The sequence below is a fragment of the Chroicocephalus ridibundus genome, chromosome 20 (assembly GCF_963924245.1).
Source record: "Chroicocephalus ridibundus chromosome 20, bChrRid1.1, whole genome shotgun sequence".
NCBI classification, from domain to species: domain Eukaryota; kingdom Metazoa; phylum Chordata; class Aves; order Charadriiformes; family Laridae; genus Chroicocephalus; species Chroicocephalus ridibundus.
In genome coordinates this window covers 1,799,012-1,815,270 of record NC_086303.1, presented here as the reverse complement: position 1 = coordinate 1,815,270, position 16,259 = coordinate 1,799,012, and the positions used below count along the sequence as shown (strand labels likewise).

General features: G+C 68.1%; 1 protein-coding gene across 1 annotated transcript in view; it reads right to left on the bottom strand.

Moving 5' to 3' along the window:
- The window catches only part of CELSR2 (cadherin EGF LAG seven-pass G-type receptor 2), a 62,828-nt gene extending 47,772 nt beyond the window's left edge, over positions 1 to 15,056 (bottom strand). The window contains 5 exon segments of the mRNA XM_063356478.1: positions 1,201 to 1,289; positions 2,883 to 2,998; positions 4,527 to 4,749; positions 6,957 to 7,604; positions 10,412 to 15,056. Of these exon segments, the coding sequence (XP_063212548.1) occupies positions 1,201 to 1,289; positions 2,883 to 2,998; positions 4,527 to 4,749; positions 6,957 to 7,604; positions 10,412 to 14,000 (4,665 nt within the window). The 5' untranslated portion in view covers positions 14,001 to 15,056.
- Positions 15,057 to 16,259: the final 1,203 nt, after the last annotated feature.

Here is a 16,259-nt window from a genome sequence, read left to right as displayed (position 1 = left end):
TGCCCCCTCTTCCTCCACCCCCCCCGGACCCCCACCCTGCTCCTCCAGCCCCTCTTCCACATCCCCCCTGCCCCCCCAGACCCCCACCCTGCTCCCCTGCACCCCCCCCAGCCCCCCACCCTGCCCCTCCAGCCCCCCCAGACCCCCCCACACTGCCCCCCCAGCCCCTCTTCTTCTGCCACCCCCAGCCCCCCCCACCCTCCAGCCCCTCCAGCCCCCCCCAAACCTCCGTCCTGCTCCACTCCACCCCCTGCCCTCCCCCCCCAGCCCCCCCCTCCATCCCTCTGCCCCCTCTTCCTCCACCCCCCCCGGACCCCCACCCTGCCCCTCCAGCCCCCCCAGGCCCCCCCCCAGACTGCCTCCCCAGCCCCTCTTCTTCTGCCGCCCCCAAACCCCCCCACCCTCCAGCCCCTCCAGCCCCCCCCAAACCCCCGCCCCACGCCCCTCCGCCCCCCACATCTCTCCACCCTGCTCTCCCCATCCCTCTGTTCCCCCCCCGCCCCCCCCAAGTCCCTCCCTCCAACCCCCCCAGACCCCAACCCTGCTCCCCTCCATCCCCCCAAACACCCCCCCCGCTCCCCCCATCTCTCCGTCCCCCAACCCCCCCCATCCCCTCCAGCCCCCCAAACCCCCCTCCTGCTCCCCTCCAGCCCCTGCCCCCCCCCAACCCCCACCCTCCACTCCCCCAGCCCCCCACTCTGCTCCTCCAGACCCCCAGACCCCCCCAACCTGCTCCTCCAGCCCCTCTTCTTCTGTCCCCCCAAACCTCACCCCACTCCCCCCATCTCTCCGTCCCCCAAACCCCCACCCTCCACCCCCCCGACCCCCCCCGCTCCCACCCATCTCCTCTTCTTCCACCCCCCCCCAGCCCCCCAACCTGCTCCTCCAGCCCTTCTTCTCCTGTCCCCCCGAACCCCCACACCGCTCCCCCCCAATCTCTCCGTCCCCCAACCCCCCCCCAGAACCCACTCTGCTCCTCCAGACCCCCCCACGCCCCCACCCTCCATCCCTCTGCCCCCTTTCTTCAGCCCCCCAGCCCCCCACTCTGCTCCTCCAGACTCCCAGACCCCCCCCAAACCCCCCCCCTCCACCCTCCGATCCCCCCCCCCCATTCCCCCCCGCCTGCTCCCCCATCTCTCTGACCCCCCCAGTCTCACCCCAATTCCCCCCACCCCAATGCCCCCCCCCAGGTGCCCCCACCTTGTTGTAGTAGTGGAGCTGGACGCGGTGCCACTGCCCGTCGCTGACGCCGCCCGGCACGTAGGGTGACACCGTGGTGGTGGTCTCGCCTGCGGGCACCAGCCGTGGGGCAGCGGGCACAGCCCGGGGAGGGGGCACGGGGGGCACGGGGGGCACGGGGGGGAAGGATCGGAGCGATGGGGGGGGGCCCAGGGATGGGATGCCCGGGATGCAGTGCCGGGGACACAGCGCAAGGGACGCGATGCCCGGGATGCAGCGTCAGGCAGTGCCAGGGATGCAGTGCCAGGGACGGGATGCAGTGCCAAGGATGGGATGCAGTGCCAGGGGTGGGATGCAGTGCCAGGGACACCGATGGATGGGATGCAGTGCCAGGGATGAGATGCAATGCCAGGGACAGCGATGGATGGGATACAGTGCCAGGGGTGGGATGCCAGGCAGTGGCCAGGATGAAATGCCAGGGATACAGTGCCAAGGATGGGATGCAGTGTCAGGGACACCTATGGATGGGAGGCAGTGCCAGGGACACGGATGGATGGGAGGCAGTGCCAGGGACGGGATGCAGTGCCAGGGACAGCAATGGATGGGAGGCAGTGCCAGGGTTGGGATGCAGTGCCAGGTACACTGATGGATGGGATGCAGTGCCAGGGACATCAATGGATGGGATGCAGTGCCAGGGGTGGGATGCAGTGCCAGGGACATCGATGGATGGGATGCAGTGCCAGGGACATCAATGGATGGGATGCAGTGCCAGGGACAGCAATGGATGGGAGGCAGTGCCAGGGTTGGGATGCAGTGCCAGGGACACCGATGGATGGGATGCAGTGCCAGGGACATCAATGGATGGGATGCAGTGCCAGGGATGGGATGCAGTGCCAGGGACACCGATGGATAGGATGCAGTGCCAGGGACATCAATGGATGGGATGCAGTGCCAGGGATGGGATGCAGTGCCAGGGACACCGATGGATAGGATGCAGTGCCAGGGACACCAATGGATGGGATGCAGTGCCAGGGGTGGGATGCAGTGCCAGGGACATCGATGGATGGGATGCAGTGCCAGGGATGGGATGCAGTGCCAGGGACACCGATGGATGGGATGCAGTGCCAGGGACATCAATGGATGGGATGCAGTGCCAGGGATGGGATGCAGTGCCAGGGACATCGATGGATGGGATGCAGTGCCAGGGGTGGGATGCAGTGCCAGGGACATCGATGGATGGGATACAGTGCCAAGGATGGGATGCCAGGCAGTGGCCAGGATGAAATGCCAGGGACACAGTGCCAGGCAGTGCCTGGGATGCAGTGCCCGGGATGCAGTGCCAGGGATATACAGAATGGGATGCAGTGCCAGGGATGTGCAGGATGGGATGCAGAGCCTTGGATGCAGTGCCAGGCAGTGCCAGGGATGTACGGCAGGAGATGCAGTGCCCGGGATGCAGTGCCAGGGATGCAGTGCCCGGGATGCAGTGCCAGGGATGCAGTGCCAGAGATACACAGCATGGGATGCAGTGCCCGGGATGCAGTGCCCGGGATGCAGTGCCAGGCAGTGCCGGGGATGCGCAGGATGGGCTGCGGGGCCATAGGGGGATGGCGCGCGGGGGTGGCACGGGGTGGGGGGGGGATGGCGCGCGGTGGTGGTGGTGGTGGTGGGGGGGTGTGTGTGGGGGGTCGCGTCGCCCGTACCTGCCGAGAAGGTGAGCTGGACCTGCTCGCCCACGATCTCCAGCGCCACGAAGTCGTGCTTCTCGTTGAAGCGCCCGTTGTAGAGCAGGAGCCCGTCCCGCTCCTTGGTGGCAAACCTGGCGCGGGGACGAGTGCCAGGCTCTGCCCGCCACCCCCCCCCCGGCCCCCCCGTCGTACCCCCCCACCCCCTGCCACCATCAATTTCCCTGCCCCGTGCCACACGGGACATGCCGGCACCCCCCTGTCCCCAGCGGGTGCCCCCCCCACCCCCTTGTCCCCGCGCCAAGGGGTCGCCCCAACGTCCCACTGCCCCCGTCCCGTGCCAGCCGGCTGCCACCCCCGTCCCCTGCCCCACTGCTCCTGCCTGTGCCCATGGGGTGGCCGCCACCCCACGCTCCACCACCCCACCCAATGCCCATGGGGCACCCAGCACCCCACGCCCCAGATGATGCCCATGGGGCACCCGGCACCCCCCACCCCCTCACCCCAGATGATGCCCATGGGGGGCCCATCACCCCAGGTGATGCCCACGGGGTCCCGTCACCCCACACCCCCGATTACATCCATGGGGACATCATTTCCCCACGTCCATCGCCCCACGCCCCATTGCCCCACGTGTTGCCCCCGGGGCACCCATCACTGCCCACCCCATCTGATGCCCATGGGGCACCCGTCACCCCACATCCCATCCCCCCAGGTGATGCCAAAGGAGCACCCATCACCCCACGCCCTAGATGATGCCCATGGAACAACCATCACCCCCCCACACCTCTCTGACACCCACGGGACACCCATCACCCCACATCCCATCCCCCAGGTGATACCCACGGGGTCCCATCACCCCACACCCCCATCCAATGCCCATGGGACACCCAGCACCCCACACCCCAGGTGGTGTCCATGGGGCACCCAGCACCCCACACCCCAAACGATGTCAAGAGGACACCCACCACCCTATACCCCACCACCCCACACCCCAGGTGGTGTCCATGGGGCACCCAGCACCCCACACCCCAAACGATGTCATGAGGACGCCCACCACCCTATACCCCACACCCCAGGTGATGCCCACGGGGTCCCATCACCCCACACCCCCATCCAATGCCCATGGGACACCCAGCACCCCCCACCCCAGGTGGTGTCCGTGGGGCACCCAGCACCCCACACCCCAAACGATGTCAAGAGGACACCCACCACCCTATACCCCACACCCCAGGTGATGCCCATGTGGTCCCATCACCCCACACCCCCATCCAATGCCCATGGGACACCCAGCACCCCACACCCCAGGTGGTGTCCATGGGGCACCCAGCACCCCACACCCCAAACGATGTCATGAGGGCACCCACCACCCCACATGATGCCTGGGGGGCACCCAGCACCCCACACCCCAAACGATGTCAAGAGGACACCCACCACCCTATACCCCACCACCCCACACCCCAGGTGATGCCCGGGGGGCACCCAGCACCCCCCACCCCATCACCCCAGGTGATGCCCATGGAACAACCATCACCCCCCCACACCTCTCTGATGCCCCTGGGACACCCGTCACCCCCCACCCCTCCGATGCCCGGGGGCCACCCGCCTCCCCCCCACCTTGACCCCCCCCCCCCCTTGACACCCCCCTCCCCGGAGGCTCACGTCAGGGCGAGGGTGAAGTGGAAGCGCTGGCGGAGGCCGCGGAAGGTGAGGAAGGAGCGCGGGGGGAAGCTGCGGGTGCTCATGGTGCAGAAAGGCTTCTCGTAGTGCCCGGGGGGGCACTGGCAGCGGAACCCCCCCACCAGCAGGTTGAGGCAGGTACCCCCGTTGCGGCAGACCCCCGGGGCGCAGCGGCCCCCCCGGGCGCTCAGCTCGCAGCGTTCCCCTGCGCGAGGCCCACATGGCACCCAGCACCCTGCCCAGGGCGCGGGGTACCCCCGACACCCCCAAAATGGGGGGGTGGGGGGGTGGGGATCCCCTCTCCCATCCCTCCCCCCTCCCCCCATCAGCTCCAGAGCAGCTTTATCCCCAGCGCCATCACCCTGGCAACCACCTCCCGTCGCCATGGCAACCGAGACAAAGCCCCCCCCCCCCCAAAGCATCCCCTCCCCCACCAGCTTGCACCCCCCCACCCGGGTGTCCCGTGGGGGCTGGGGGTGCCGAGGGGTCCCCAGGGATGGGGTTGGGGGGGGGGGGGGGCTGTCCCCAGTGCCACAATGTGTGTCCCCCCCTGCCCAGACCAGCTGTGGTGGGGACGGGGGTGTCCCCACACCCTAGAGCGTCCCCATGGCTCTGCCCCCACCAGTGTCGTGTCCCCCCCCACCTCCGCCGCAACCTCCTGCAGGGACCCCACTGGGGTGGGGGGACAGAGGGGACAGGGGACGTGGAGGGGGACGGGGGGACAGGGACAGGGGAGGGGGAGCAGGGAGAGAGGGGTGGGATGGAGGGAGGAGGGAAGAGAGATGGGAGAGGAGGAAGATGAAGGTGTTGGAGACAAAGGGGAGGATGGAGGGGTAGGGATGGAGGAGGGACGGAGGGACGGAGGGATGGATGGATGGATGGATGGATGGATGGATGGATGGATGGATGGATGGAAGGAAGGATGGATGGAAGAGGGATGGAGGAAGGATGGAGGGATGGATGGAGGGATGGATGGAAGAGGGATGGAGGGGTGGATGGAGGGATAGATGGAGGGATGGATGGATGGAGGGATGGATGGATGGAGGGGTGGATGGAGGGATGGATGGAAGGATGGATGGATGGAGGGATGGATGGAAGGATGGATGGGAATGGAGGAGGGATAGAGGATGGATGGGGATGGAGGGATGGATGGGGATGGATGGATGGATGGATGGATGGATGGATGGATGGAAGAGGGATGGAGGAGGGATGGATGGAAGGATGGATGGGGAGGGATGGAGGGATGGATGGAAGGAAGAATGGGAATGGAGGAGGGATGGATGTGGAGGGATGGAGGGATAGGAATGGAGGAGGGATAGAGGATGGATGGGGATGGAGGGATGGATGGGGATGGAGGGATGGATGGATGGATGGTGGGATGGATGGAGGCATGGATGGAGGGATGGAGGGAGACGGAGGGAGGGATGGGGATGGATGGATGGATGGATGGAGGAGGGATGGATGGGGATGGATGGAGGAGGGATGGACAACAGGGGATGGCTGATGGAAGGACAGCTGAGGAAGGAACGGATGATGGAGGGCTGAAGGGAACAGGATGAAGGGACGACCATGATGGATGGTGGAGGGCCAACAGAAGAAGGGATAGATGAGGAAGGCTGATGAGGAATGGGAGGAAGGCTGATGGGGACAGACCATGGAGGGACACCAGAGCAAGGGACAGGCAACGGCGGGCTGAAGGGCTGATGGAGATGGACACCAAGAGGGAGGGAGGGAGGGAGGGAGGAATGGATGGATGGATGGATGGATGGATGGATGGGCGGATGGATGGATGGATGGACAGACAATGGAGAGCCAAAGGAGAGCTGGATGAAGAGGTGATACGGATCGACACCAAGAGGATGGGATGGATGGATGATGGAGGGATGAAGAGGAGCTGGATGAAGGAATGATAGGGACGGATAACGGAGGGACAGCTAAGGAAACGGGAGATGAAGAGGAGCTGGATGAAGGGGTGATGGGGAGGGACACCAGGAGGACAGGACGGATGGATGGATGGATGGATGACGGAGGGCTGAGAAGAGCTGGATAAAGGAATGCTAGGGATGGATGATGGAGGGACAGCCAAAGGAGGGGTAGATGAAGAGGAGCTGGATGAAGGGATGATGGGGATGGATGATGGAGGGACAGCCAAAGGAGGGGTAGATGAAGAGGAGCTGGATGAAGGGATGATGGGGAGGGACACCAGGAGGACAGGACAGACGGACGATGGAGGGCTGAAGAGGAGCTGGATGAAGGGATGGCGGAGGGACAGCTGAGAAGGAGTAGCTGGAGGGGAACCGGTTGAAGGGATGACGGAGACGGACACCAAGAGGACAGGACGACCGCCGGAGGGCTCAAGGGGACAAGGTGACGGCAGGGACGGGAGGAGGCAGGGAGGCGCCGGCCTCTCACCGGTGAAATCCTCGTGGCACTCGCAGGTGTAGCCGCCCTCGCGGCTCCGGCATCGCCCGTTGCTGCCGCAGGGGCTGGAGTAACAGAGGTCGATCTCCGTCTCGCAGTAGTCGCCGGTGAAACCGGGCGGGCAGCGGCAGCGCAGGCCGGTGACGGGATGGATGGGGCGGAAGAGGATGGTGTCGGAGGCGAGGAAGGGGGCCGAGCTGTCGAACTGGAGGACGGAGACGCAGCGCATGTAGTTCTCGCAGGGCTCGCGCAGGCAGATGTTGTCGTCGAAGGGCAGGACGCGCTGGGCCGAGATGGCGGCCAGCAGCGAGCGGTTGAGGTAGAGCCGCTCCTGCAGCTCCTCGGAGGAGAAGAAGCGGGCGCCGTGCCCCGAGGCCGGCGGCAGCAGCACCGAGAGGCTGACGTTGAGGATACGGGCCGTCCCCACGTCCGTGTCCGTTTGGATGTTGAAGAGGACGACGCGGTGGCGGGGGGTGGCCAGGACGGCCGCCACCCCCTCCAGGAAGCGGCTGAGCAAGGGGGAGAGGAATCGCTCCTGGGACATGTCGGCCAAGCGTAGGGTGATGCTGTTGCTCAGCATCTCGTCCGTGATCACCGTCACCCGCAGCGTGCACTGCGCCGTCGCGCTGTGGACCCCGTCTGTGGGTGGGGAGGGGACAGAGGGGGTCAGTGACAGCACCGGCCACTATGGCATGGGGACGGTGGTGGTGATGGGGCACCCATCCCACATGGCCACCATGGCATGGGGACGGTGGCGGTGAGGGGACACCCATCCCGCTTGGCCGCCATGGCATGGGGACGGTGGTGGTGATGGGGCACCCATCCCACTTGGCCGCCATGGCATGGGGACGGTGGTGGTGATGGGGCACCTGTTCCTCTCGGCCACCATGGCATGCGGACAGTGGCGGTGATGGGTCACCTGTTCCACTTGGCCACTATGGGATGGGGACAGGGTGGTGATGGGGCACCCGTCCCACTTGGCCACCATGGCATGGGGACGGTGGTGGTGATGGGGCACCTTTTCTGCTTGGCCGCCACGGGATGGAGATGGTGGTGGTGATGGGGCACCCATCCCTCTTGGCCACCATGGGATGGGGATGGTTCTGGCTATGGGGTGCCCATCCAGCTCAGCTGCTGCAGGCTGAGGGTGGCACTGGCTCTAGGGCTGGCACTGGTTATGGGGCACCCGTCCCTCTCGGCCACCATGGGATGACACCAGCACTGGTTATGGGGCTGGTACTGGTTATGGGGCACCCATCTCACTTGGCCACCAGGGGGTGGCACCCACTGGCTATGGGACACCGGTTCCACTTGGCCACCATAGCATGGAGATGGCACTGGTTATGGGGCCAGTCCCGGTTATGGGGCACCTGGCCTGCTTGGCCCCACTGCAGGGGACAGTGTGATGGGAACAACGATGGCTACGGGGCCGGAATTGGCTATGGGGCGCCCGTGTCACTTGGATGGGGACAATGGGATGGGGGCCAGCGGGATGGGGACGGAGGGATGGGGGACAGGGGGATGGGGGACAGTGGGATGGGGACAATAGGATGGGGGACAATGGGATGGGGACAACGGGATGGGGACAGCGGGATGGGGACAGCGAGTTGGGGGACAGCGGGATGGGGGACAACAGGATGGGGGACAATGGATGGGGACAGAGGGATGGGGACAGCGAGATGGGGGACAGCGGGATGGGGACAGCGGGATGGGGGACAATGGATGGGGACAACGGGATGGGGACAGAGGAATGGGGACAGCGGTGGCCATGGGGCACCTGTCCCAAGCCGTGGGGCAGGGAGGGGGGGTGAAGGCTCTGCCCGGCAGTGGGGCACCCACCTTCCTCCTCCTCCTCCTCCTCCTCGCCGGGACAGGGACAGCGGGACAGGGGACAGATGGAGAGCGGGCAGCGGGGGGACAGATGGACGGAGGGAGCGTGGGGACATGGAGGGGGGGGGGGGGAGGTGACGCCAGGGGGGTGGCGGGGGGGCTGGGGCTGCCCGGTGGCCCGTGGCCGGTGGCCGGTGGCCGGGGGGGGGGGGGTTGCCATGGCCGCGGGCGCGGGGGCCCAGCTATGGCCGGAGCCTTTGTTCCCCTCCCGGCTGCCCCCGCGCTATGGGGGGGCACAGCCCGGGCATGGGGGGGCTCCCTGCCCCCACCCTTTGTGTCCTGGGCCCCCCCCCCCCCCCCAGGCTTTGTGCAGCCAGAGCAGGGACCCCAGCCCGGGGGGGGGGGGGGGGGGGATGGGGACAAGGGACATCACGACGTGGCCCGTGACTCAGTTTCCCTCCCTGCCCGGGGGTGGCCGAGGAGCTGCTCCCCCCCACCCTGGGGTGACCCCCCCCCCGACTCTGGCAGCACCCACCGCCCCCCCCCCCCCCCCGCCAGGCCCGAGCACCACCGGCAAGGCCCCCCCCTTGGCCCCTTCCCACCAGTGACACCCCCACCCCCCCCACCCCCCCCCAAAAAACGGATGTGTCGGGTGCGGGGACCCCCCCCCAGCGGAGAGGCCGCGGTGCCAGGACCCCCCCTGCAACGCACACACCAGCCCTGTGCCCCCCCCCTCCAAATACAAGCACTGGGGGCTTCTGGAAACACATGCCTTGGGCTGCCCCCCCCCCCCAACACTGCATCGGACCCTGAGCCCCCCCCCCCAAATTCCCCCCCCCCCAGGCCCCCCGTAACATAAACACAAAGGTATCAGGACACTCCCCCCCCCCCCCCCCCATGCACACATCAGGCTCTGCCCCCCCCCAACTACACACACAGGCCCCGTGCCCCCCCCAACCACATCCAGTGGGTCCTGCCCCCCCCCCCCCCAACCACACGCAGTGGGCTCTTCCCCCCCCTGCGCCCCCCCCCCTGCCACCAAACACCTCCAGTGGGTCCTGGCCCGCCCCCCCCCCGCCCAAGCCACACGCAGTGAGGTGCCAGGACCTCCCCCCCCCCCCAAATACACACCCACGGGGCACTGCCCCCCCCCCAAACCGCTGCTACAGGGGCCTGAACCCCCCCCAAAACCCCCCCCCCCCATGCTCTGGGGTATTGGACCGCCCCCCCCCCCGCCGACACCCCCCGGCTGAGGTTGGGGGTGGGGAAGGAAAAAGGGGGTGCCGGGGACCCCCGACTGCCTCCAGAGGGGACACGTGGGTCGGGGGTGGGGGGGGCACAGCATCCCCATCAACCCCCCCGCCCCGAATCCGGAGGGTGGGGGGGGCAGCCAAGATGGGGCCGGTGGGACCCCAAAAACCACCCCGGGACCCCAAAACCACCCCAGAACCCCACAGAAGGTGGGGGGGGGGGGCGGGCACGGCCAGCACCCAGCAGGGCTTCCCCCAGCCCTCCAAGGACCTCCAAGCCACCCCCCCCCCCCACCCCATCCTACCCCACCTCGGGCCGGGGCGGTGGGGGGGGGGGGAGCCGGAGTTTGGGGGGGGGGGTCTTACCCGAAACGGAGACCCTCATGACGGCCTCCAGCGGGCGGTTGTTGTCCAGGGAGGGGCTGAGGCGCAGGTCCCCGCTGCGGGGGTCCAGCAGCACCAGGTTGAGCTCGTTGCCCTGCTCGAAGGCGTAGGTGAGGCTGTCGGAGACGTCGGGATCGTGGGCCGGGATACGGCCGATGACCCCCCCGGGGAAGCTGCCCGAGCGGTTGGTGATGTAGTTGTTGAAGAGGATCTCGAAATTTTTGAGTTGGGGGCTGTTGTCGTTGGCGTCGCGAAGGCGGACGTGGACGGTGGCCCGGCTGACCAAGGGGGCCGAGGTGGCTTGGACCACCATGACGTACTCCGCTTTGGTCTCGTAATCCAGGTCGGCCAAGGCGGTGAGCTCGCCGGAGAAGATATCCAGCTGGAAGACCTCGGGGATGTTGCCTTCCACGATCTGGTACATGATTTGGGCGTTGGTGCCCTCGTCGGGGTCGGTGGCCGTGATCCGGGCCACCACCAGCCCGATGGGGCTGTTCTCTTCCACGAAGATGTCGAACTCGTCCCGCTCGAAGACGGGCGGGTTGTCGTTGACGTCCAGCACCGTCACTTGGATCTCCACCGGCGTCCGCTTGGCCGGGACCCCCTTATCGACGGCGAACGCCCGCAGGGAGTAGAGCGGCACGTTCTCCCGGTCGAGGCGGCGCAAGGTGCGGACGATGCCCGAGGTGGACTCGATGATGAAGTCGCCGTCGCCATCGTCGCCCCCTTGGAAGGTGTAGAAGACCCTGCCGTTGAGCCCCGAGTCACGGTCGGTGGCGGAGACCTGGAGGACGCTGGTGAAGGCGGGCACGTCCTCGTAGACGGAGCCCTGGTAGGAGTCGCGGAGGAACTGGGGCGCGTTGTCGTTGACGTCGCTCACCAGGATCTCCAGGTAGGTGGTGTCGGACTTCTGCGGGATGCCGTTGTCACGCGCCGTGATGGCCAGGGTGTAGGACACCTGGTCCTCGTAGTCCAGCTCCATCTGGGTGGTGACGGCCCCCGTCTCGGCAGCGATGCGGAACTGGGGGATGCTGTCCTCCATCAGGTAGGTGATGCGGGCGTTCTCCCCCGTGTCCTCATCCGTGGCGCTGATGACCACCACCGTGGTGCCCACCGGCCGGTCCTCATTGACGTTGACGGTGTAGTGGGAGCTCTGGAAGACGGGTCGGTGGGTGTTGGCGTCGGTGACGTTGACCACCACCTGGGCGGTGTCCTGGCGGGTGCCGTCGGAGGCGGCGATGGTGAGGAGGTACTGCCGCTCCAGCTTGTAGTCCAGGGGCAGGGCGAGGGAGATGAGCCCCCCGCCGCTCTGGCTGGTGATGGAGAAGCGGTTGCGGGTGTTGCCGCTGGAGATCTGGTAGGTGATGACGCTGTTGGCGTCGCGGTCCACGGCGGAGACGGTGAGGACGCTGGTGCCCACCGCCGCGTCCTCGTTCAGCCGGGCGCCGTACTCCCGTTGCGTGAACTCGGGGCTGTTGTCGTTGACGTCCAGGACGGTGACGCTGACGCTGGCCGAGGAGGCCATGGGGGGGTTGCCCTGGTCCTGCGCCTCCACCCCAAAGCTGTAGAAGTCCACCGCCTCCCGGTCCAGCTCGGAGGCCACCACGATCCACCCGGTGCTGTTGTTGATGGCGAAGGGGAAGCCGGCGCCCGTCTCCAGGAGGGTGTAGACCAAGCGGCCGTTGTCACCCGAATCGGCGTCGATGGCTTGAACGTGGATGACGGAGTAGCCCACCGGCACGTTCTCCAGCACGGTGGCCTGGAAGGGGGTGCTGACGAAGATGGGGGCGTTATCGTTGACGTCCAACACCTGGACGGTGACCAAACCGCTGATGTTGGAGAGGGGCGGGCGGCCGCCGTCCTGCGCCCGGATGCGGAGGGTGAACTCCTTGCTGACCTCGTAGTCCAAAGGGCTGACCACGTCCAGGGCGCCCGTCTGCGCGTCGATGTAGAAGTGGCCGCGGGTGTTACCGCTGACGATGCTGTAGTGCACCAGGGCGTTGCTGCCCTTGTCGCGATCGGTGGCCGTCACCCGCAGCACGGCCGTGTTGGGGGCCACGTCCTCGGGGACCTGCGCCACGTAACGCTTCTCGCTGAACTGGGGCGCGTTGTCGTTGTCGTCCTCCACGGTGATGCGGACGGTGGCCGTGGAGCTGCGGGGTCCCGGCTCCTGGCCCTGATCCGTGGCCTCCACCAGCAGCTCGAAGGCCTCCACCGCCTCCCGGTCCACGGGGCCGCGGGTGCGGATGACGCCCGAGCGGGCGTCGATCTCGAAGACCTCATTGGCCCCGCCGGCGTTGAGGAGGCGGTAGAGGACGTTGGCATTGGGACCGGCGTCACCGTCGGTGGCCCGCACCGTCAGCACCTCGTAGCCCACCTCCAGGTTCTCCCGCACGCTCTCCCGGTACTCGGCTTGCTCGAAGGCCGGGTCGTGGTCGTTGGCGTCGCTCACCGTCACCGTCAAGGTGGCCATGGCGCTGCGCCGGGGCGTCCCGTGGTCTGTCGCCGTCACTCGGAAGACGTGGGTGCTCTTGCTCTCCCGGTCCAAGGGGGCGGCGGTGGCGACGGCGCCGGTGACGGGGTCAATGGCGAAGAGGGCGTCGGAGCGGCTGTCGAAGAGGGCGGCCATGGCGTAGCGCAGCCGGCCCGCCTCCCCCTCGTCGGGGTCCACCGCCGTCACCCGCGTCACCGGCGTCCCCGCCGGCCGGTTCTCCCCCACCGAGGCCTGGTAGCTGGAGGGCTGGAACTGCGGCGCCACGTTGGGGCTGCGGCGGGAGCGGCCGCGGGGCGCGGGGCTCCTGGTGGCCCCCGGGGTCACGGAGTCCCCAACGTCCCCGGTGCTCGTCGTCTCCCCGGTGCTCCTGCTGTCCCTGGGGGCTTTCCCAGTGTCCCCAGTGCGCCCAGTATGGCCGGTGTTCCTGGTATCCTTGGGGACTCGGGTGTCCCCAGTGTGCCCAGCATCCCCGGTGCTCCTGCTGTCCCTGAGGGCTTTCCCAGTGTCCCCAGTGCGTCCAGTGTCCTGGGTGTCCCTGAGGGCTTTCCCAGTGTCCCCAGTGCGTCCAGTGTCCCTCATGTTCCTGGTGTCCCTTGGGACCCGGGTGCCCCCGGTGTCCCCAGTGCGCCCAGCATTCCCAGTGCTCATCCTGTGCCCGGTGCTCCTGACGTCCCCGGGGGCTTTCACGGTGTGTCCGGTGCATCCAGTGTCCCGGGTGTTGCTGGTATCCCTGGGGACATTCCCAGTGTTCCCAGTGCATCCAGTACGACCGGCGTTCCTTGTGTCCCTGGGGACTTGGGTGCCCCCGGTGTCCCCAGTGCGCCCAGCATTCCCAGTGCTCATCATGTCCCCGGTGCTCCTGGTATCCCTAGGGACATTCCCAGTGTCCCCAGTGCGTCCAGTATCCTGGGTGCTCCTGGGGGCTTTCCCAGTGTCCCCAGTGCGTCCAGTATCCCGGGTGTTCCTGCTATCCCTGGGGGCTTTCCCGGTGTGTCCAGTGCGTCCAGTATGGCCGGTGCTCCTGGGGTCCCTGGGGACTCGGGTGTCCCCAGTGCGCCCAGCATTCCCAGCGCTCATCACATCCCCGGGGCTCCCGCTGTCCCTGGGGGCTTTCCCAGTGTCCCCAGCGCGTCCAGTATCCCGGGTGTTGCTGGTATCCCTGGGGACATTCCCAGCATTTCCAGTGCATCCAGTATCCCCAGCGTTGCTGGTATCCCTGGGGGCTTTCCCGCTGTCCCCAGTGTTTCCAGTGCGGCCGGTGCTCCTGGGGTCCCTGGGGACTCGGGTGCTCCCATTGTTCCCAGTATCCTGGGTATCCCTGGGGACATTCCCGGTGTCCCCAGTGCGTCCAGTGGCCCCGGTGCTCCTGCTGTCCTTGGGGACGTTCCCGGTGTCCCCAGTGCGTCCAGTATGGCCGGTGCTCCTGGGGTCCCTGGGGACTTGGGTGCCGCCGGTGCCTCCAGTGTCCCCGGTGCTTCCAGTGTCCCCGGTGCCTTCAGGAACCCCGGTGTCTCCAGTGTCCCCGGTGTCCCCGGTGCTTCCAGTGGCCCCGGTGCCTTCAGGAACCCCGGTGTCTCCAGTGTCCCCGGTGTCCCCGGTGCTTCCAGTGGCCCCGGTGCCTTCAGGAACCCCGGTGTCTCCAGTGTCCCCGGTGTCCCCGGTGCTTCCAGTGGCCCCGGTGCCTTCAGGAACCCCGGCGTCTCCAGTGTCCCCGCTGCTCCCGGCGCCTCCCCGGGCCCCGCCGCGGCTGCCGCCGTTGTCCCCGGCGCTCCCGGTTCCGCCGACGCTTCTCGCCTCCCCTCCGCCGTCCCCGCTCCAACCTCGCTCTCCTCCGCCGGTCCCCGCCGCGCACCCGCCTCCTCCGCTCTCTCCTCTACCGCAACCCCCCCGGCTTCTCCGCCGCTGTCCCCGGTGCCGCCGCTGTCCCCGGTGCCGGGCGAGCAGGTGGCTTTGCCGGTAGCCGGTAACGGGCGGCGGGGTTGCGCCGGTACCGGTAACAGCAGGGAGAGGAGGAGGAGGAGAAGAAGCAGCGGCAGCAGCAGACCGGCGGCGGCGGCGGCGGCGGCGGGGGCGGGGGCGGAGCGCCCATGGCGCGGTGCGGCCGCTGCCGCCGGTGCCCGCTGCGCCCCGCGCGCGCCGCCGCCCGCGCCCCTCCCGCCGCCCGCGCGCGCCCCCGACGGGGCGGGGCGGGGCCGCGCTTAAAGGAACCGCACCCCCCCACACACACCACCCCACCCCCCCCCCCCCCCCCACCTCCCCGGGAACCGCCGGCGGCACCGGGACCGGTGCCGCCGGCGGTTCCCGGGGAGGTGGGGGGGGCGGGTTGTGAGACCCCCCCCCTCCCCGGGCATCGTGATGCTGCTACGGGGAGAGACGGGGGGGGGCACTGGGAGAAATTGGGATGGACTGGGAGCACTGGGGACACTGGGGGACACTGGGATGGAGCGGGGGGCACTGAGTGTTGGAGGCCTGGGGACGCTGGGGGGCACTGGCACGAACTGGGATGGACTGGGGGGGACTGGGAGGACTGGAGACTCAAGGACAATGGGGGACACTGGGACAAACTGGGATGGACTGGGGGGACTGGGAGCACTGGAGGCCCGAGGGCAGCGGGGGACACTGGGACGGACTGGGGGGCACTGGGAGCACTGGAGACTCAAGGGCAATGGGGGACACTGGGACAAACTGGGACGGACTTGGAGGGCACTGTGTGTTGGAGGTCTGCGGAGACTCGGGGGCACTGGGAGAAACTGGGGGGGGACCGGGAGCACCGGAGGCCCGAGGACAGTGGATGACACGGGGGGGGCACTGAGGACTGGGAGAAACTGGGAGGGACTGGGGGACCCTGGGAGAAACTGGGAGGGACTGGGGGGGCACTGGGAGCACTGGAGACCCAAAGACACTGGGGTCACTGGGGGACACTGGGACAGACTGGGGGAGACTGGGAGCACTGGAGGCCCAAGGACAGTGGACAACACGGGGGGGCACTGAGGACTGGGGGCCTGGGGACACTGGAGGGCACTGGGGGACACTGGGGGACACTGGGGGGCACTGGGAGCACTGGAGGCACGGAGGTCCGAGGACAACGCGGGACACTGGGACGGACTGGGGGGGCACTGAGAACTGGGAGCACTGGGGACACTGTGGGGTACTGGGACAAACTGGGACGGACTGGGGGGCGCTGGGAGCACTGGAGGCAGGGAGGCCTGGGTGCAGGGGCGGGGAGGGGGGCACTGGGAGGAACTGGGGGGGCACTGGGAGCACAGAGGCCTGGGCACAGGGGAGGCACTGGGACAGACTGGGGGGCACTGGGAGCCTGGGTACAGGGGGGGCACT